This window comes from Triplophysa rosa, unplaced genomic scaffold, assembly GCF_024868665.1.
Source record: "Triplophysa rosa unplaced genomic scaffold, Trosa_1v2 scaffold392_ERROPOS45786+, whole genome shotgun sequence".
Classification (NCBI taxonomy): domain Eukaryota; kingdom Metazoa; phylum Chordata; class Actinopteri; order Cypriniformes; family Nemacheilidae; genus Triplophysa; species Triplophysa rosa.
This window is the reverse complement of record NW_026634391.1, coordinates 37,381-60,359: the sequence shown is the minus strand read 5'-3', so window position 1 is coordinate 60,359 and position 22,979 is coordinate 37,381. Positions and strand designations below refer to the sequence as shown.

General features: G+C 38.8%; 1 protein-coding gene across 1 annotated transcript in view; it reads right to left on the bottom strand.

Annotated features, from left to right (window-relative positions):
* Positions 1-6,962: 6,962 nt before the first annotated feature.
* LOC130550668 (uncharacterized) overlaps positions 6,963-22,979 on the bottom strand; it is a 38,202-nt gene continuing 22,185 nt past the window's right edge. Inside the window, exons 3-5 of the mRNA XM_057328171.1 lie at positions 8,144-8,201; positions 7,797-8,056; positions 6,963-7,551 (exon numbers count right to left, since the gene is read on the bottom strand). Coding sequence (XP_057184154.1) covers positions 7,396-7,551; positions 7,797-8,056; positions 8,144-8,201 — 474 coding nt within the window. The 3' untranslated portion in view covers positions 6,963-7,395. The remainder of the gene's footprint in view (positions 7,552-7,796; positions 8,057-8,143; positions 8,202-22,979) is intronic.

The following is a 22,979-nucleotide window of genomic DNA, read 5'->3' as shown; positions in this document are numbered from 1 at the left end:
AGCAATTGTTACTAGTAGAAATTCCATTGTTGATATCAAGAATGATAATTTTTACTAGTAAAAATTGAATTGTTGATATCAAAAATGCATATCCTGAGAATGATTAAAAGCTAATTCGGCTTGCCATAACCGTGTCTTGTTAGTGTGTTGAGGGGTTTTTTTCTGTTAAATTGGGGACACCTGGTGGAGATGGGTTATGATGAGTGTTTATATTGCCTGTTAATGTGAAAATCACGAGAGGAAGGGGCAAGGTTCTTTTGTTGTTTTCCTGTTTTCCTGCAGGAAGGGGTACTGTGGCAGGTGTCCTTTTGGTCGTGAACTTCTCCATCGTCGGTTCTTCGCGGACCTGTTGTCCTTTCCTCTCCCATGGGGCCATGATGAGATCGACTTGTTGAATTTAATTCATAAAATAATAGATTGTTAATAAATGATTTCTTTTTACTTATACTTTTGTGATGATTATCATTTTGTTGCAGTTACGTGCAATAACTGTAACAGTTGCTCTGTGAGTTTATTTTACGATCGTTTTACTGTTTGAGTGAAGCTATCTGCAAACAAAAGTCTTCCCGAAGACCCGTCAAAATAAAAGTCCCTTTAAATCGAACACTCAGACAAAAAATACTGTGGTGTACTATAGTATTTGCTTTTTAAAATTGTAGTGCCCTTGTAGTGAATTAATAATCACTGTATACTATAGTAAAGTTAAAAAACACTAGTATCTAAGAATTTTACTGCAGTTTACTATAGTATACTACAGTAATTTTAAGTACTACTTATACTACAGGAAAAACGCCCGGTGGATAGACAGCATATATCGGCATCGGCTATCGGCTTAATTGAGGTGGAAATTATTGGCATATCGGATATCAGCAAAAATCCAATATCGTGCATCACTAAACAAAATTCTAGAAGCTCTAGTGTGTGTATTTATTGTCCACCCCTTACAGGCCTGTTTAAGATTCCTCATTTTTAGCTGAAGTCTGCCATCTGCTGGATTATTTCCATGATTACATCAAGTGCATCTTTAAACACTTTCCATTTGCCTGAAGTTCCAAAAGTAAAAAATAAGCGATGTTTTAATGAATTCTCCTTTATACTTTCAATTCAAAGGTTAACTTACTTTCTGTAAGACATCTCTTTCTCTATCACAGCACAGATGTCTTTTCTTATTTAAATAGATGCTGTTTGTAAGCATTGATATTACTGCTATTATTATTAATATGCTCACTAGAAATGTGCTCTATTATTATCATCATAACTCTTTGTGATCGTATGTGGGTTTTAGTAAACATGTGTTAAAGATCGCATATCACAGGCAGTTTCTGCCAATCTCATATTAATCGTAAGTGCCTATACAGTAGTATTGCATACTTCGCATCTTCGAAGAGTATTTAGTTTGATCAAATTTATAAAAGAGAGATACAGCTGTGCGATTATTTCAGGAAAAACACGAGCTGCTAGAGGTGGGACTAGTGGGGAGAGTGGGAACTACAGCACGAGCAAGCAACACACATCACATCTTCCCTTTGTGTTTTGTACATTATGCACGGACAAGCCGATTGCCAACAAAACACAGACGTATAACTTAGTTTGACTTACCGCGTGCAGTTCATGTCCGGCATCTTTTAGCACTGGGACCGCGACATCTATCAGTTTCAAACGATTTCCAAATCCAGCGTTATATCCACCGTTTATATACCGTGTATCAAATACTACGCCATACGTCCAACTCGTTTTTTAACAAGTTGACCATGTTAAGCATGAGAAGTCAACATGTTTAACAGTGTAAAGAAGTCAGAATGCATGACATAACATGAGAGCGGAACCTCAAAATATGTATAATGACAAAACATGTTCATATTACTCATTTAGAAATACAGAAGTAGGAATTTGGGATCTCAGAAATATCAGGCCTATTATTTTATTGTATATTTTCGTTTAAGGTACTTTTACTGCATCTTTAATGGTACATTTCATTTACTCATTTAGCAGATGCTTTTCTAAACAATGACATTCAAAGGAGCAGTGACCATTTAAATGCTCTCTCTGATGAAAACCATTGAATCGATGTTAAAAATGGTTGATTTGTCAATGTTAATGGCATTGAATCAATATCACATTTGCACCCGCTAGTTGAAAAATGTTGAAAGTTCATTAAACCACCATTGTTGTGATCATTGTTTGCTTTAGTTGAGCTCTTGTCTCTTCAATAAGTTAATTCTTCTTTCAATGCTTGCAATAGCATTTCAATAGCAAAACTTGTCCGTTGGAAAATAAAAAGATAAGCTTATCAATGAAATTAACATTGACAAATCAGCAGTTTTTAACATTGAATGATTGCTTGTTATCAGAGTTGTTATGAGTATTTGTGTTATTTTTAAATCACACCAAATACATCTGAGAACACAGGAACGTTTTATTATGTTCATGAAACGTCATCTTTCAATACCTTTTAGACTATTATCATGTCTGTCTGTCTGTCTTATATATTGCATAAAGTATAGGATGAATAAGGCATACAAAACACAATGCTAAAATAAATAGACAGATATTAATTTATGTTTTGTGTTGTGTTTGCTGTCACTGTGGGCCTCATGGCACAGTCAGGGCTGGACTGGTAATCGGGCATGCTGGGCATTTTCCTGGTAGACCGACACACTTTTTGGGCCAATGCATCTCATATACTGTTTTTAACCTGGTAAATTGATTTGTGGCTTACATCTTTATGGCAACCCAATACGTTTGTAAAAAAAACAGGTAGACCAGCCCATGAGACACTTAATCAGCAGCCCATTGGTTTCTTTTTTAAAAGACATTCGGCTGGACCAATCACACAACTCCCTGGCCTTTGTGAGATTGCAGCAGTGCCGCATGTGTGTCAAAAATAACACAGGTTTTATGCAGCAGCCGGACCTTCATCAGGTCCCGTGGCTGAGGCTGATTATGGTCGTGGTCATAGAAGCACTGACGCGCAGAGAGGAGATTAGGAACTAGGAGAGGGAGATGAGGGAGAATATAAAGCCTGCCCAGCGGTAAGCAGAACTGCTTTCAAAACAGTGATAACTCTTGATAAAACTGAGCTCAAAAATACACGTGACAGACAAACCTCTTTGCAAAATGATGGTGATAACACTGCAATAACACCATTGCACTTCTGCTCTGCGACTACATCAGTTTGTTTGGTCAGTTTGGGCTTTTCTATTGATATGTATAACTAGATGCCGCATTGGCAGTTGTTTTTTTGGGCTGCTATTCGTAGGTCGTCTGCCATATTGGAACAGTGCGCACAAAACAGTTTGAAGTTCTCACGTGTGTTTGTAATGTGGGTTTGGTTACTGGCATTCCCCGCTACCAATGAACAAACTGGAAATGTTTTTCACTACCAATATTTTGACTGAATAACTGGATGTGACGTACAAATGATTACACTTCAAATGTATGCGTGTAAAACTATATAGTAATAAACATAATTTAATGAATCAATTTATAAGTTCACTTGACACAGGGTTTAACTTCTCATCTTGACATTGACAGCTGCAGATTCATCACATGTGTTTAGAGCTTTATTTATCTTTCCCTTCAGGGTCATTTGCCAGAAATATTAATAAACAATATTATTATCAAAGAATTCTGAATTGAAATCCTGAGACATTTTGACAGTTTAAATAGCATATACATGTTAAAAGATTATATATTTAAAACAGTCTCTTAAAGCCAAATTCACAGGTGTCTCCACATCCCCTTATTTCCTGAGCTGTGGTTTACACACAATAATAGTGGTTTGATGTGAGTTTTTGTAAAGACTCTCAGGCTTTTTGTATCACTGGGCTGCAGGTCTCAGAGCACAGTAATATAGAGCTGAATCTGACAGAGAAACACTCTTAATAGTGAGTTTAGATTGATATGAGAAATGCTGAGGTCCTCTGTCAGGATACTGTCTGTACCAAAGTGTATCATAACTGCCGGATATTTCATGTGTGCAGCTCCGTGTCACAGATTCTCCTTCATTTCTCATTATATTATTATCTCCTTCTGCTCCGATTCTATCAGCGAATGCACCTGAAATTATATTTTATTTTTCTGTAATCAGACTTTAATACAATATATTACAGTTCAGTCTGTTAAATCATATCAAGTGATAATTGCTTTGCAGTAAAATGTGATCTCTTACTTTCTAACATAATGAAAGTATATTTACCTGAAACTACAGTGAAAATCACGAGTAAAGTCATCTGTGTCTCCATTTTGACAGTCCAGACAATACAGAGGAGTTTGTCTTCTGTAACATGTGTATATAAATATATGTTTAGCACTGTGTCTTACATTGAATGTAGATTTACTGTATATTGTGAATGAAAAGTGAAATGAAACTGTGGTGGTTTGTTGTATATCACTGAAGGAAGTGAAGATGTGGCAGATTATTATGTATGTGGGTGTGGTTATAGTGAAGTGTTCACTCTTTTGATCAGAAGTGTTTTAAAAAGTCATTAATACATGCTGTACACTGATTCAATTGTGGTATCATGATCAGCACATGCGAACAAAAAATAAAGCAATTTGTTTTTTAATTAATAAACAATTCTTTGGAAAAATGACCCTTATAGGGTTAACCCTCTTTTACTGCATGACATGCACACTCAATACAAATGATTTCACAGCTTTCTCATTTCCTCATCACTACACGCGTTTTGTTCAGCAGGCGTTTAAACACATTCAGTTTACTTTGTGGTTTAATGAAATGAGAATTTGGCGAGTGAGTTTTTGTGAAGCCTTTCAGGCATTTTATATCACTGGGCACAATAATATAGAGCTGAATCTGACAGAGTCACACTTTCAATAATGAGTTCAGTAGATGTATCTGATGTAGTGGTCTTAAATCGGTGGTCCGGTGTATCCTCACTATCACTCCATGATCCAGCACCTTTTCTCAGTAAATATTGAGGTTCTTTGTTGAAATCTGCTCTGTACCAGGAAAGCATAACATCGCTGCTTCTTGTATGATATGTGCAGGTTAATGTCACAAGCTCTCCTTCTTTCTTGAATATATTAGTGTCCTTGTCCTGTGGACCAATGCTGTTAGCAAATCCACCTAAAGTAAAACTGAACACATCAGTACATTTAAAACATTTTGTCAAAAGCATCATTTGATCCTATTTTAAATCATTTAGATATATTAAATGTGTTGTCTACAGTATTAATGGTGTTTACCTGATATTGTTATGAGAATCACTAGATATCTCTCCATCTTAATGCATCAGATTGAGTTTGTTTAATAGTTTATGATGACAGTCTTATGAGGTTTTACTACAGTGTGAGTTTGTTGGAGGTTTATAAACATTAGTTTTATAGATAACTGCAGTGAAGAGATGATCTGCTGTTTCTGAATAGTGTGGGTGTGGCCAGTGACATCAGAACCCAAACACTTTCATCATTGACCGTATCCTGATTCACAGATTTTGTGGGAAATGTCAGTTATACGTTGTGTAAAGATACACATGTAAAGAATCATATTGTGTCATTTTTTTCATATAAAACATGTCCCTGTTCATGTTTGTATTTATATTTTATTCTGCAGTATATGGAAGTATAAAGCCAGTGATACACAATGATCATAAAAGTGAAACAGAAATAAAAAAGCAGAGCTCAATGTTTGTGTGAGTGTTAAGTGTGTTTTAGTGACTGTGTAGTTTATCCTCTGATCTGAAAACACAGAGTTTAATAATTAAGTCTGAATAATAATAAAAATAGCACTGTTCAATAAAAATGAACATTATGTTTACCAAGATTAAGTATAATGCACATATCAACATGTCTAGCCAAAGTTGCATAGTTTTTTTCTTAAAGATCTTAAAGTGGTTTTCAAGCAAATGATGAATCTGTGAGAGAAGTTTATTCTTCAACACTTTCATATACATAATAGCAAATCAATAGAAAGGGAGGAGTTTAGATGCAGGGGATAAACAATAACAAGTGCATTGCACCCTTTATTTTTGACATTACAAAATATTTAAAGGTCATATTCCTCTTTTCTATATTATTTATTATTAATAATGTTTACTTTCAGTCAGTATCAATCTTTGTTTATGGGGCTGTGAGGAATTAAATTTGGTCATAAACTTTTTTTTAACTTCTTTATGATATTGTATAATGCAATTTTATGGCAAGATATAAAAATATCACAAACATCACCTGTAACTGTCAATGTGATTTATATTCATTATGTCTTCACCATTACAATTAACCATTATTATAGTCGGTATACAGTAATACACATGTGAATATGAATAAACTCTTACTGTAGATTCTTTATTAACCCTTTACTTCATGAGTCTGTATTTAATGTTCAGCAGGTGTTTTGATTCCTGTCGTTATCAGGCTTTGTGGTTTATTTCTGTGGTTTGCTACTATTTGATTGCTGATTTTCAAAACAATAAATGTGTGTTAGAGTTTTTGTAAAGACTCTCAGGCTTTTTGTATCACTGGGCTCCAGAGCACAGTAATATAGAGCTGAATCTGACAGAGTCACATCATTAATAATGAGTTCAGTGGATGTGCGTGATGTAGTCGAACTAAACCGAGGATCAGAAGGAGTACCAGTTCCACTCCGTGACCGAGCATCTTTCCAGATTAAATACTGAAGTTCTCTGTTTGGATATTGTCTGGACCAGTTAAGTGTAACATAACTGCTGCTGGTGTCATATGAACAGCTCAAGATCACAGTCTCCTGTTCTTTCTTTATGATTATTGATTCTTTATTTGGACCGATCTGATCTGCAGTCATCACACCTAAAACAAACAAACAAGAATATTCAACTTGAACACAATTATAAAATTATATTATTTTAACATGAATTATATTATTATTATCCTGTATGTTTTATAACTATTGTCATTATACAGTACATATTTGACCTGAAATGATGATGAAGATGAGAAGCAGGTGTGTGTTCATGTTTGTGAAGTCAGATCATGTGTGTTGATGTTGTGTGTGATGTGAGCTGTAGATTTGTGTTACTGTCAGTCTCTGCACCTCACACATAAAGTCACATGAAACTTCCTGCTGTCTGTCACATGATGCTGTGACTCTTCTTCTTTTCATATTTTGATTTAACATGATTTAACAGTGCTGTAGTTTACATTAAAGGTTTTGTAACAATGTTTATGATTATTCAGGAAATCACTTAATTATATTCATACTGGATGCTTTTATCTAAAGTGCGAACATGATGAATATTAGAGATCCAACAACATTAACACATTTTCAAAATGACCAGGAATGCCTGTATATATATATCCACTATGGTAAAGGACCCATTTTTACTCTCAGATACGTGTAAATACAACGTTGCTGTATGTGGAACTTTATTAAAATGCAAACAAACACTTTAACATGTTCTACTTCATTGTTGTCGTGTAAGTGTACTCTAAAACAGTGTGTGAGAGTAAATATGTGTGTGTATATCTGTAGCTGGTCTGCAGTGGACTGAATGTTTCTTCTGTTACTTCTCTGCAGCTCGAGATGCTGGAAGAGACTTCAGTCCTCATGTGACCCTGAAGAGGACAAGCGGGTTTGGAATTCAAAGTTCATTCATTCTTGCGTGTTAAATAAAAGATTATTTAATGCACATACCATAAAATATTCAAAATATTAAAGCACCAAGTGATGAAAATGTAAGAGTGTAAGATTGTTTGTTTTGGATGATATTGTCATAAGACTGAGTGTTTTTGTGTGAGTGTTGAGTGTGTTTAGTGACTGTGGGCTTCAGAGCGCAGTAATACACAGCAGAGTCACTCACACACACATCCTGAATGATCAGAGGAACTGAATCTGACTTCACTTCAGACTGAAATCTCTCCTGAAACTCACTGCCATTATCTCCTCCATATTTACTTCTCCTCAGGATGTCTTTAGGAAAGTCATTTACTCTCTGAATGTACCAGAAGAGATCTGGCTGAGATGAAGCTGTTTTGTATTTACAGTGTAAAGTTACTGATCCTCCTTCAGATTCAGTGATTTGTTTGTCTGGCTGATCAACTTTCTCTTCTCCACGACACTCTGAAGAAAGACAGCAATACATTTATAACCCATAATGATGATATGAAACCTGAAGTACTTCAGAAATTACAAACTTGCTAAACTTACCATAACAAATCAATACCAAAATCACCAACATCATCAGGGTATTCATTTTATGTGCTGACTGAAACATGAAGGACAAATAAATCATCCAATGAGTTGAGATATGGTTCGTATTGAGTGAGTTTACAATAACAAATGAGATGAAAATGGAAGGGAGGAGTTTGTGTCAGCAGTTTGTGTGAACTGCGCCCTCTTCAGGATTTGATGTGAAGTCCTTCTGATGCTCATAAATCCCTTTAATCTCTTTTACTTACCTGAGTTTAAAAAGCCAAAATAAGAGAGTAAAATTCTTCAAGTCAGATTTCATATATTCTGTGCGTGTGCTTGCGTTCATGCGTGTGTGCATGTGTGACAAAAGTTGATTTGTCTGCAAGGTTATTTACCACTTGCAACTGTGACATTATGTCTCCACTGCTTTGAAATGTAAATAAACAACTGAATATATACTGTATATTTGACATTGTTAACTTGTGTTTTCTGTGTTTGTGTGATGTAGACAGCAGCTGTAAACTCTGTGCTGTTGTCCTCGACTCACTTTATTGTCTGTTTCACTTCAGTGTTTGATTTCATTTGATTTCTTCTTCACTGATTCACATGAATAGACTTAAATGATATTATCTATAGAGATTTAGTGTTCAGGGGGTTTTTGTACAGTGTTCATGAGTTTTCTGTCATTGTGGGCTTCAGTGCGCAGAAGTAAAGTGCAGAATCTGTTACTTCAGCAGGAAAGATCTCCAGACTCACAAGAGTTTTGCTTTTATCAACTTTAGGTCACTTGTGGTTCCGTGTGGATAAATCCAAAGCAGAAACTCTGGCTTAGATCTGGGAAACTGAAGATACCAGTGGAGGTTATCTACAGCTCCACCATATTCACAGGAGACAGAGACTTTTTCTCCCTCAGATGCAAATGTTTTCTTTTGTAATGATGTTATTGACTGTGCAAATGTGTCACCTGAAAATCAAGCATAAAATTACATATTTGAAATATTTTAATAATAATAAAAAATAATGAAATCTAAACATAATATAAAGCTCCAATTTTATTACATCACTTGTGCAATTAAAAAGTAAAGTAAACTTCACTTACTTTTGATGAGGAATAACAGAAGCAGAGCACAGAGAATCATGAACATTCACATCATTACACTTCTCCACAACATCTGACACTGAACTGTCATGGCTCTGCTTCATTTAGTCATGTTTTTCTTGGTCCTGTAGCAGAGCCATGACAAAATCTTTGGTTATGTGTGGAGAGAAACATATTGTTGTCCTTTTGACAATAATATACGTTCTCTCCAGTGTCTCGTCTCTGTTCCCGCCATCTCGTTTCCTTGTTATCCTTCCCTGAGTGTTTCATTACCCACACCTGCCCTGTGTCGTTATCCCTCGTTTGTCTTTCCTATATATACCCTCTTGTTTCTTTGTCTTGTGCGTGTGGATTGTACTCAGTACTATGTCTGTAATGCGTGTACTTCGTTCCTTGTGTGCCTTGTTCGTTCTGTTCCTGCTCCCCGTAAAGTGTTGGTAATTGTTTAGTTTATTCTTGTATTTTGATCGTGTTCTGTCTTGTCCCCCTCGTGGGAAGTTTTTGTTTTATGGTTGTTGTTTTTTCTCAGTTTAGTTTTTTCCCCATTGTGGGTGTTTTTGTTTCTGTCTTTTTTTCAATAAATATTTGTTAACCCCTTCACGTCTGCCTGCGCTTGGGTTCTCTGCACCTCAATCCTGACACTGAACATGAAAACAACAGAAGTGTTCCTGTAGCTCAGTCTGTAAAACATTATATTAATAAACAAACATCAGGGGTTTGATTCCCGGCCGGGAGTCTCCCGCTTTTTACACCCATATTCCACCATCCTCGAGTTTTGTTATCCTTGGAAACTATTTCAGTTATTTCTCATGTGAAACTTCCAGAACACATTTACGAACAGCCTCAGGAACCCTCGGACCCCCTCCCCCCGGTTAGGAGGGGAAGTGTGTTTAGAGGAGGTCTGTTTTTTGATTGACACAACGTGATGTTGTATTATTTTTTAACATGCGGAAAGTTCGAATGACAGTTTCATACTCAATGTGCAAAGACCTCCAGACTATTAACTGTTGAAACAATTGAAATATTTTTTAACTGTGTTCAACTCATTGTTTTGTCACCAGCACAATGAAAAATCCAAACAATTCATGTTAATTGTTGGTTAACCTATTAATAAAGTAAATCTAGGCAGGCATAAAGTGTTCAGAAAAAGTTTTTAGGTGTTTACCATAATAATGTGCCATGAAAAACAGAGAAATCAAACCCCATCCAAACATAGCTGATCTATGAGATAAATGTCATTTTATCTGCTTTGACAATTACACAGAGCTCTTCTTGCATGTAGTTTATCATACTGTATGATCTAATCATACATGTCATATATGGAGAGATCAATGCTGACCCCTTGTGGATGACAAGTGAAATCACTAAACATGTAAACCCTCAATACTTCACAAGGTGATTTCATGATCTGTAAATGATTTTTAGTATTAATCTGAATTTTTAACAGAATGATTTAAGCTCTGAATCCACTAAAAGCTCTGTCAGCACATCCACAGTGTGTTTGAGACACGTGTCAAATCTGAATTATTAAACAAAACTGACAGTGAGGACAGATTGTGATTTGCATTAAATCTCTCAGTCAATTCTTCATCTTTGCTCTCTGATAAAAAAAGAATTATATGGCACAAATTCAGGTAAATAATGATTGATATTCATTTTTAAGTTAACCCTTTAAAATTATACACCCAAATATCACTGTGATGTGACACCAATTTAATATTTTTAATCCAAATCACTTCAGATCCAATGTATCAATACTTTAAAACAAATTTTTATTTAAATGAAACGATACTTTTAATATAGAACTGCTCTGTCTCACTTTCTGATAATTGTTATAGAGTAACTCACTTTTGTGACTGCAGTTTTCATAACACGTGGAAATGAGTAAAATGTACATAACAGACATTAAATAATAACAAATGAATAGTTCACAAGCTTGAATAAAAGTGTTGTAGCAGGAAAACAGTGTGTCAAAAGAAGTTATATATGTGTGATGCAGATGTTGTGTGTGAGGTTTTTGTTCAGTGTTGTTGTGTTTTGTGTCACTGTGGGCATCAGGGCGCAGTAATACAGATCAGAGTCTGTTAGAGAAACAGAGGAGATCTCCAGATACACACGAGTTTCTTTCTCTTTGGTGATGACAGCAGTGAATCTGGCANCAATAATGTGTAAAGTGTAGTTACATTTACATGGTTTTTATGACACTTATTTCATATTTTAGGATGCTTTTTCTTGTTCAGGTTAAGCATAAAAGGCAGTGCTAATTGTTTTATCCACAGAAGGTGGGACAGGTCAAATTACTTTCTAGAGATGAGTATGGCTGAACTTGTCATGGTTCTGCCCCACCTTGTCTTGCTTCTCTTGACCTAGTGGCAGAACCATGATAGAACCTCTTGTTTTATGTGGAGAGTGACGTTTTGTCCCTGTTGGTCTTCCACTCTCCAGTGTGGCGTCTCTGTTCCCGCCCTTTCGTCTCCTCGTTATTGTTTGTTAATTAGTTCATGTTCTCATGCTGGTTCATTGTTCTGTTGCGTTGTGTTTGTGTCATGTGGGTCCGGGTGAGTTACTGTTCTGTAGTTAGTTTAGTTTATTGTGGTTATGTCAAGTGTTGTTATTATTTCTAGTCTAGTTAGTCCCTGTCCTTGTTGCTATGTTTTGTTATGTTCCCCCACGTGGGTCTTTGTTTTGTATTTTTTAGTTATAATTAAAGTCTGTCTTGTTAACCCCTTACCCGCTGTCTGCACTTGGGTCCTCTGTCCTTGTCCTCACCACCAACGTTCATGACAGAACTAACATAATAATGTTTATTGTAATTAAGACTGTTGACATTGTTGACAATTTGGCCTCAAGGCATCAATCACATTATGATATTCTATGTAAACACATGCAGGAATTAGGAAGCTAGCGCTGATGGCTAGTGTTGTGTCTATAAATATAAAAAATAATCTCCTCAACAAAGTCTAAAACAAAACAAAAACATACTGTAGTTTGATGTGCTCTCCTTGTCAAGACTATCACAGTCAACATTGGGGTTTCTTTTAAACACCTCAGATATTTCCTCCTGTCGCTGAGGAGTCCGGTCACATGACAAAGAACGCTGATCCTGATTGGTCCTCTTGTGTGCATTCAAAGTGCTGATTGGCTGTTGCAGATAGAACCTTATAGCACCAAATTATAATTCGTTTTGTAGATAGAACCTTTTTGTTTTCTTAAAAAAGTCCTAAAATGTACACATTTAAAAAACAAACATGGCATAATGTAAATAAGTTGTCACAGAAAAGAATATGTGAATAACTCAATTTTGACCAAAATGTCAGATAAACCTTATAATTCTAAGGGTATCGATATGTTCAATGAGAAACAAAGTCAAAGAGGACCGGGACTTCAAACCACCTACCTGCCAATGTCATGCCCAAAGCACTAACTACTACACCCGTTTTGAGAATACTGCTGTCACATAGGGGTCCTCCTGTGTTCAATGAGAAGTAAGAAGGTGGACAGGGCTTTAAACCACCAACCTGCCCATCCCAAACCGAAGCAATGTGAAGGCAGGCAAGGTAGAAACGTTGCAGATCCTGCCCCTACATTTTTCCAAACACCTTTTAAATATAATCCTGTCATGTGAAACATGTAGTGTGCATGGGCTGGGAATTTTAGCATATGTGTAAATATGTATGATTGCTTTATGAGGCATACAGTGTTGCTTGTGAGCATGCATCAAACGAATTGTTTCTGGCAATATATGCATCCACGCAATAAGTTTAACAGGGGGGTAGAAACGTGACAGGTATGAAAAACAGATCCTGTCCCAAAATTACCTCCAACCTGCTTTAAATATAATCCTGTCATGTGTAACATGTAGTGTGTGGCCTTGACAGTTTTGCATGTCTCTGTAAATATGAATAAATGCTCGATGAGACAAACCGTGTTGCATGTGAGCAGGGATCAAACTTATTGTTTTTCACTATATGTGCATTCATGACAACTAAGAATGTTGCTGTGAGGGGAGTTTCTCCTATGTTCAATGAGAAACAAAGTCAAAGAGGACCGGGACTTCAAACCACCTACCTGCCAATGTCATGCCCAAAGCACTAACTACTACACCCGTTTTGAGAATACTGCTGTCACATAGGGGTCCTCCTGTGTTCAATGAGAAGTAAGAAGGTGGACAGGGCTTTAAACCACCAACCTGCCTATCCCAAACCGAAGCAATGTGAAGGCAGGCAAGGTAGAAACGTTGCAGATCCTGCCCCTAAATTTTTCCAAACCCTTTCAAATATTATCCTGTCATGTGTAACATGTAGTGTGCGTGGGCTTGGAATTTTAGCATATCTGTGTAAATATGTATGATTGCTTTATGAGGCATACAGTGTTGCTTGTGAGCATGCATCAAACGAATTGTTTCTGGCAATATATGCATCCATGCAATACGTTTAACAGGGGGGTAGAAACGTGACAGTTATGAAAAACAGATCCTGTCCCAAAATTACCTCCAACCTGCTTTAAATATAATCCTGTCATGTGTAACATGTAGTGTGTGGCCTTGACAGTTTTGCATGTCTCTGTAAATATGAATAAATGCTCGATGAGACAAACCGTGTTGCATGTGAGCAGGGATCAAACTTATTGTTTTTCACTATATGTGCATTCATGACAACTAAGAATGTTGCTGTGAGGGGAGTTTCTCCTATGTTCAATGAGAAACAAAGTCAAAGAGGACCGGGACTTCAAACCACCTACCTGCCAATGTCATGCCCAAAGCACTAACTACTACACCCGTTTTGAGAATACTGCTGTCACATAGGGGTCCTCCTGTGTTCAATGAGAAGTAAGAAGGTGGACAGGGCTTTAAACCACCAACCTGCCCATCCCAAACCGAAGCAATGTGAAGGCAGGCAAGGTAGAAACGTTGCAGATCCTGCCCCTAAATTTTCTACCTTGCCTGCCTTCACATTGCTTCGGTTTGGGATAGGCAGGTTGGTGGTTTAAAGCCCTGTCCACCTTCTTACTTCTCATTGAACACAGGAGGACCCCTATGTGACAGCAGTATTCTCAAAACGGGTGTAGTAGTTAGTGCTTTGGGCATGACATTGGCAGGTAGGTGGTTTGAAGTCCCGGTCCTCTTTGACTTTGTTTCTCATTGAACATAGGAGAAACTCCCCTCACAGCAACATTCTTAGTTGTCATGAATGCACATATAGTGAAAAACAATAAGTTTGATCCCTGCTCACATGCAACACGGTTTGTCTCATCGAGCATTTATTCATATATACAGAGACATGCAAAACTGTCAAGGCCACACACTACATGTTACACATGACAGGATTATATTTAAAGCAGGTTGGAGGTAATTTTGGGACAGGATCTGTTTTTCATAACTGTCACGTTTCTACCCCCCTGTTAAACGTATTGCATGGATGCATATATTGCCAGAAACAATTCGTTTGATGCATGCTCACAAGCAACACTGTATGCCTCATAAAGCAATCATACATATTTACACAGATATGCTAAAATTCCAAGCCCACGCACACTACATGTTACACATGACAGGATAATATTTGAAAGGGTTTGGAAAAATTTAGGGGCAGGATCTGCAACGTTTCTACCTTGCCTGCCTTCACATTGCTTCGGTTTGGGATAGGCAGGTTGGTGGTTTAAAGCCCTGTCCACCTTCTTACTTCTCATTGAACACAGGAGGACCCCTATGTGACAGCAGTATTCTCAAAACGGGTGTAGTAGTTAGTGCTTTGGGCATGACATTGGCAGGTAGGTGGTTTGAAGTCCCGGTCCTCTTTGACTTTGTTTCTCATTGAACATATCGTCGCCTTAGAATAAAAGGTTCTATCTGACAATTTTGTCAAAAATTGAGTTATTCACATATTCTTATTCTGTGACAACGTTATGCCATGTGTACATTTAAAAAAACTACTTTATATAAAGACTATTTTTAAGAAAACAAAAGGGTTCTATCTACAAAATCGATTTATAATTTGGTGATATAAGGTTCTATCTGCGAGCAAATCAGCACTTTGAATGCACACAAGGGGATCAATCAGGATCAGCGTTCTTTGTCATGTGACCGGACTCCTCAGCGACAGGAGGAAATATCTGAGGTGTTTAAAAGAAACCCCAATGTTGACTGTGATAGTCTTGACAAGGAGAGCACATCAAACTACAGTATGTTTTTGTTTTGTTTTAGACTTTGTTGAGGAGATTATTTTTTATATTTATAGACACAACACTAGCCATCAGCGCTAGCTTCCTAATTCCTGCATGTGTTTACATAGAATATCATAATGTGATTGATGCCTTGAGGCCAAATTGTCAACAATGTCAACAGTCTTAATTACAATAAACATTATTATGTTAGTTCTGTCATGAACGTTGGTGGTGAGGACAAGGACAGAGGACCCAAGTGCAGACAGCGGGTAAGGGGTTAACAAGACAGACTTTAATTATAACTAAAAAATACAAAACAAAGACCCACGTGGGGGAACATAACAAAACATAGCAACAAGGACAGGGACTAACTAGACTAGAAATAATAACAACACTTGACATAACCACAATAAACTAAACTAACTACAGAACAGTAACTCACCCGGACCCACATGACACAAACACAACGCAACAGAACAATGAACCAGCATGAGAACATGAACTAATTAACAAACAATAACGAGGAGACGAAAGGGCGGGAACAGAGACGCCACACTGGAGAGTGGAAGACCAACAGGGACAAAACGTCACTCTCCACATAAAACAAGAGGTTCTATCATGGTTCTGCCACTAGGTCAAGAGAAGCAAGACAAGGTGGGGCAGAACCATGACAAGTTCAGCCATACTCATCTCTAGAAAGTAATTTGACCTGTCCCACCTTCTGTGGATAAAACAATTAGCACTGCCTTTTATGCTTAACCTGAACAAGAAAAAGCATCCTAAAATATGAAATAAGTGTCATAAAAACCATGTAAATGTAACTACACTTTACACATTATTGCAACACTGATTTCATGTTTAACAAAAATGATGAGTAAATTGTTTGTATTTCTTGAATGTTTGGCATGTTTTCAACCTTATAAGCAGAATGTGATTTTTCAGAATTAGAAGGTTCTAAACATTTTAAACCGGTGAAAACAATTCAGTTTAAGTTAAAAAAACCAAAGCATTCATGTGAAGGTTTTGTAAAATGCTGTCAATGTTGACTGTTATCTTAAAGAAAAGAGCAGATTCTGAGATAGTGTCTGTAAAAAGTGTTAAGACACCAGAGTCACACACACGTAAATCCTCTTTATCTGTATCAAATCTGTTCAGTGTGTATTTGGGGAATTTATTCACTCTTTGTTGGTACCAGTATAGATCTGAGCAGTGAAGAAAAGAGCAAGAATCATCCACTTTGTCATTGTTGTTGTGAGTTAAAGAGAGAGAATATCTGATGTGATGTGTGTCTTTAAATCATTTCTCTTGATATTCTCATGTCTCGGCCTCAACCCAAATATTTAAGAGATGTTTCCCCCTAGTGGTGATAATGTGGTATATGTTGGATTTGAAACCTGTGTTATTATGCTTTAAAATCTAACTTTGTATAAGGTATAATCAACATACTCTATAATAAACCATCTTGTTGAATTGAAGATGAGAAGACAGATGAGTTCACAGGGTGACATGAAATCAAACCTTTCAAACTGATTGTGACAGAAATGTTGGGACTGTATTTTAATAGATTTAAATCATTAAAGCAAACACTGGTTGTCCGTCTCCTTTGATTATTTAGAGGCGTTATGTGTTTAATGTTGAGGAATAACATGTTTCCAGACTTGTCAAGTTCACTCAGTGTTTTTGTGTGAGTGTTGAGTGTGTTTAGTGACTGTGGGCCTCAGAGCGCAGTAATACACAGCAGAGTCACTCACATCTACATCACCAATGATCAATGACACAGTTTGTGTTGTGGAGTTCAGTGTTGCAGAAAATCTCTTCTGATATTCAGGCTCAGTTGTTCCTTTACCAAATGTAAATTCACTCAGAATGAATGTTGGTGATGTGTTCGGCAGCTGTTTGTACCAGAAAAGATATGGAGATGTATCAGAGGTAGAAAAATTGCACTGTAGAGTAACTTTATGTCCTTCGTTTGCAGTCATTTCTCTTGTAGTCTGTTCAACACTGTCCTTTCCCTCACATGCTGAAAAACAGATTTATCCATTAATCATTTGATAGGCTATATTGAAGATGTCAAACAGATAGTGTCAATAATAAAACAATATCCTTACCAGAATAATGTGCTGTGAAGATAAGAATAATAATCACTAGTTTTGACATCTTCACTTACACTTCACTGATAAACTTGAATGTTTTCTCTCTTTGTGTTGTCAGATTCTGAGGTCACACAGACTTATATAAGCATCTGAGGAATGACGCCTCCTTGTGGTGAAACAAGTTGAAGCACTTTTGTGGAGCATGAACAATCTACATTGTATTATCTACATCTGCATGGCCAGTGTTTCTCTGGGTTTAAGGGATAGTTCACCCAAAAATAAAAAATCCTGTCATCATTTACTAACCTTTGAGTTGTTCCAAATCTTGTTTAAATGTATTTGTTCAAGAGATGCGCATTTCTGATCCTCAGCCCTAAACACACCTGAAGCAGATACTTCCTGTAACAGAACGTTCTGAGATGGTCACGATGTGGAGTTTTATAAAGGGTGTGGGGATGTTATTTGGTCGACCTTCACAGAACATTCAGGTAGTCTCTGAACATATAGGGGATCTTTACTAGGACATTCTCATAACAATTACAGGGCCTTCAGGGGACCAAACTACAATGCTGCTGTCATTCCCATTCACGTTTAAAATCTAATCTCTCTGTTCGCATTTGCGTTTCGTCCCATGCATTTGCGTTTCGTCCTGCAGTGGCATAACTACACCGGCCCTCGTGGCCCAAAAACAGACCCGTCCACCAGGAATCTTCCAGGTCCTTCCAGGCCTTGGTTGATGCCTATGCATGTCAGTATTTTTTTGTTTATTTTCTCGCAGTACTTTCCACTTTTTTAAAAAGGAAATTTGCATTAATCATGAAAGTATGAATATTAGTATTACTTATAGTGTAACTATAGAAACACATTGCGCACATTGAAAGAGGAAATTGAATTGACACGTGAAAATCCAGAGTCAAGAGCCCAACTAAAGCAAACACTGATCACAGTAATGGTGGTTTGTTGAAATTCAACATTATTGCATCATTAATAGCATTAATTAACATTGACAAATCAACATTTTTTACATTTATTCAATGGTTTGTACCTGTCAGCTTGCTGTCTGGGGGTCCCCTATACGTGACCCCGAGAACGTCCTGAATGCACCTGAAATTATATTTTATTTTTCTCTAATCAGACTTTAATAAAATATATTACAGTTCAGTCTGTGTAACAAGACTTCAAGGGAACAGGAAGGAAGAGACTGGAATCAGGGTAGAGCTGACGACTACGAACTTTATAACAAAATAACACAAGCGCTGTACGCGCCTAAATCAAACACCGCCACTTCCGTGTACGAACAGTCTTTCTTGAGGTCAGAGCCTCCCGCTCTAATTCCTCTGCTCACTCGCTCAAAGCCACTCGCCTCCAGCCGTCAGCTCCGGTCTCTCTCCCAGACTGTCTCTGCCTTGCTGCTTTTAAGCCTCTCCACGCCAGTTACTGGAACAAGGCACAGGTGTTCATTATTTGTGCGAGCGCCACTCACTCACCGCTCGTCTCCTCACTCTCTCTCCTGCTGCAGACTTCGCTGAACCACGCCCACCTTGCCACAGTCTGTTAAATCATATATCAAGTTATATTTGCTTTTGCAGTAAAAGGTGATAGTTTTTTCTCTTACTTTGTAACATAATGAAAGTATATTTACCTGAAACTACAGTGAAAATCATGAGTAAAGTCATCTGTGTCTCCATTTTGACAGTTCAAACAATACAGAGGAGTTTGTATTCTGTAACATGTATATGTATATATATATATATATATATTCTGTAACATGTATATGTATATATATATATATATATATATATGTTACAGATATGTTTAGCACTGGTGTCTTACATTGAATGTAGATTTACTGTATATTATGAATGAAAAGTGAAATGAAACTGTGGTGGTTTGTTGTATATCACTGAAGTAAGTGAAGATGTGGCAGATTATTATGTATGTGGGTGTGGTTATAGTGAAGGGTTCACTCTTTTGATCAGAAGTGTTTTAAAAAGTCATTAATACATGCTGTATACTGATTCAGTTTTAGTATCATGATCAGCACAAACTTGAGAACAAAAATAAACTAATTTGTTTTTTAATTAATAAACAATTCTTTGAAAAAATGTGTGTAAAAATGTTCAGATCTTGTTTTAAATGCCCTGATCAATTAAAGATAAAAAAGCATTTAAAGAAAATCTGAAAATGATTATAAAAAAATGAGTGTGTGTGTTTTTACTGATCCATAAGAGTCCAGTATGAGGAAGTGTATTGATGAATCTGTATATTGAGGATACCAGTGAAGAGAGCGAACAGAAGTGCTGTAGTTACAAGAGAGAGTCACACAAACTCATTATTACTGTACAGGCTGATGACATTACTACAGAGACAGAGAATAAAGGTAAATAAAGTGTAGTAAAGTTATTGTAAAATCACATGTATTGTGCAAAAAATATAATTATATAGATGAACATTTTGTCTCAATACACAGACTTGAACAGGAGACAAACGCATCAGCTGATTCACAGACTTGAAGTTGAAGTTGTGTCTGTAATAAACTCCTCCTTCATACAGTTCTCTCAAATTACGTTCAACATCTTATCCTTAACTCAAATATCACCAGCAGACATGAAAGTGTTAAAATATATATATTCTGTATCAGTGAATTATACATATTTACAGACGGTAATAATAACATGAGAGGTGAAAAGATGAACCTTTACACCAACTCAGTGTCATTTAGCTTTTGCTTCACTTGCAGCCTCAAGATTTTTGACTTTTGTAAATCTGTTCCAGTGGCAGAATGACAAAAAGAAATTCAGCAGCTGATCTGAGATATTGCAGTACAATATTCCGGGTGGTTTCCCGGACAGGGTTTAGCTTAAGCCAGGACTAGGCCTATTTAGGTCGTTTTTAAAACGTACTTTACAAAAAAACATTACTTGTGTGCATCTTAAGACAAAACAATGGCACTGATATGATATGTCATTGCAAGTTGTTTTCGATCAAGACACTCTAACATTTAACTTAGTCTGGGACTATTAAACCCTGTCCCGGAAACCACCCCTTTGAGTTATATTTTCTCCTACTCCAGACACAGTTTCGACAGGTGAGATTGTGCTCTTAAAGCTGTGATCTGGTGTATTAGTCTTTATCTACTCACACAAGGATTACAATAAGTAACTTTGGCGAGTCACCCATAGCGCAATCAGTGTCGCCATGGGAACAGAGGAAGGTAACGAGGCGCAGCTGTCGGTCGTCAAGAACTCATCTCAGCCGGCATGAAGGCCGGCTTCACAAGAAGCACGGGGAGCTACGACTCCATAACGAAACATTTCTAATGGTTGTCTCCCCTGTTTTGCCTCAGGTTCTGACGAGTGACGACCGACAGCAGCAAAGGACCCATGCACCCAGCAGCACCTGTGCACGAGGGATACGAAGGACACGAAAGACACGATGCACCCCCCCCCCACAACACGGCACCTACCCCAAGAGATTCACTTATTCTGGTTTCCCTGACGGCCACGGGCCGCACCATTAATAAATTCCTCTCCGAGGCATTGAAAAGTGTGAATTGTTGTGCGTGTCTTTCCTCTGCCGTCACAACTTGTGGAGAATGCGGGCATAACAACGAGAAATGACACGTACCGATTCCCTAAACATCCCTCTTTTTTTCTTTGCAGACCGCCGCTCTCTCTCTCTCTCTCTCTCTCTCTCTCTCTCTCTCTCTCTCTCTCTCTGCCGAGACCGCGGAAATATAGATGAGATCGTCCGCCGACTCGCCGACATTACCATCCAACAGCAGCAGTTCGCCGAAGCGCTGTCTCAACGACGAGACCGCACGGTGGAGAGGATGAGCGAAGTGATGGCCACCCCGACTCCCTTGCCGGATCCTCGTGCGAACGCACACCACATGCTGACGAAACTCGGCAAACAGGATGATATAGAAGAATACCTCCACACATTCGAGGTGATCGCTACCCGGGAGGCCTGGGTCAAGCCAGAGTGGGCCAGGATTCTGGCGCCGTTCCTGTCCGGCGAGGCGCAACGGGCATATCATGCCCTTCCTTCCCCGTCCAACGAGAACTACGAGACCCTCAAGGCAGAGATCCTCGCCCGGGTGGGACTGTCGCCCATCAGTGCCGCTCAGAAGTTTTTTCAGTGGACGTATGATGAGCAAACTCTGGTGAGAGCCCAAGCCGCCCAGCTGTCGCGGATCGCTCATCTCTGGCTGCTTGCCGGAGAGCCCATGACCTCCCAAGTAGCGGAAAGGGTTGTGGTCGACCGCCTCCTGCGAGCCTTACCTCGCCGTCTTCGCCACCCTGTCGGCATGCGCGGCCCCACTTCCTTCTGGAGCCTGGTCGAATCGGTGGAGCTGGCAGAGGCATCCGCCGCCCGCGATGCGGGAGAGAGAGCCGGGCTGCCGCCCCGGAGGGTGGACCCACCATGGCGGCCACCGGAGGGCACCTCACGACCAGGCAACAGACCCGCGGCTCTCACCCCCGTCGACGAGCCGATGCCCATGGAGCCGACCACACCGAGTCCCCGGGCCTGGATGGCAGGCTGTACCAGGCACTGGTCAACTCCGCCGGGAGCCTCGTGGAGGACAGTCCACATCAACGGCCGGCCGGTTACAGCCACTCTGGACTCGGTAAGCTCGGTAATGCTAGCCCAACCCGAGATCGTCCCACCCCACGCCGGGAGGTCGTCCATGATCCCCATCACCTGCATGCACGGTGATACTGAAGGAATTAGGGTTGATAGAGCCTTCCCGCAGCCCCTGGTCGAGCCCCATCGTGATGGTCCCCAAGCCCTACGGCACTCTCCGCTTCTGTAATGAATTCCCTCGGCTGAACGAGGCCTCCAGTTTCGATGGATACCCCATGCCCCGAGTGGATGAGCTCCTCGATCGTCTGGGAAAGGCACGCTACATCACCACCTTGGACCTGACGAAGGGGTACTGGCAGGTACCACTGGCCCCAGACGCGCAGGAAAAGACCGCTTTCTGCACCCCCTCTGGACACTGGCAGTACCGGGTGCAGTACCTTCCTGTTCCCGTTCGGGCTCCATGGGGCCCCAACAACCTTACAAAGGATGATGGATGTCCTCCTAAGGCCCCATCAAGCCTATGCCGCGGCCTATATAGACGACCTGATCATCCACTCGGAGAGCTGGGGTGATCACCTAAACAGATTGCGGAGAGTGCTTATCAACCTGAGGAGAGCCAGGCCTTACATTCCATAAGAGATAAATAACACAGAGGTCACAAGTTAAAACGGGCATATTCCCTTGATTCATCCAGCTGCATATTGTTGTGTGACATCTTGATATTATTGCAAAGATCCGCAGCAGCTAGCATTGCGAAATAGCTTAGTCTGATTGTTACCGTAGTGACACGCTGCCTCGCTTTATTGTATGCGTACGAATCCCGTGTCAAATCGCTTTATTTATTTTTTCACCTCGCTTCAGCCGTTACGGGCGATCATACCAATAATTTGCAATCTTAACAAGAATGTCA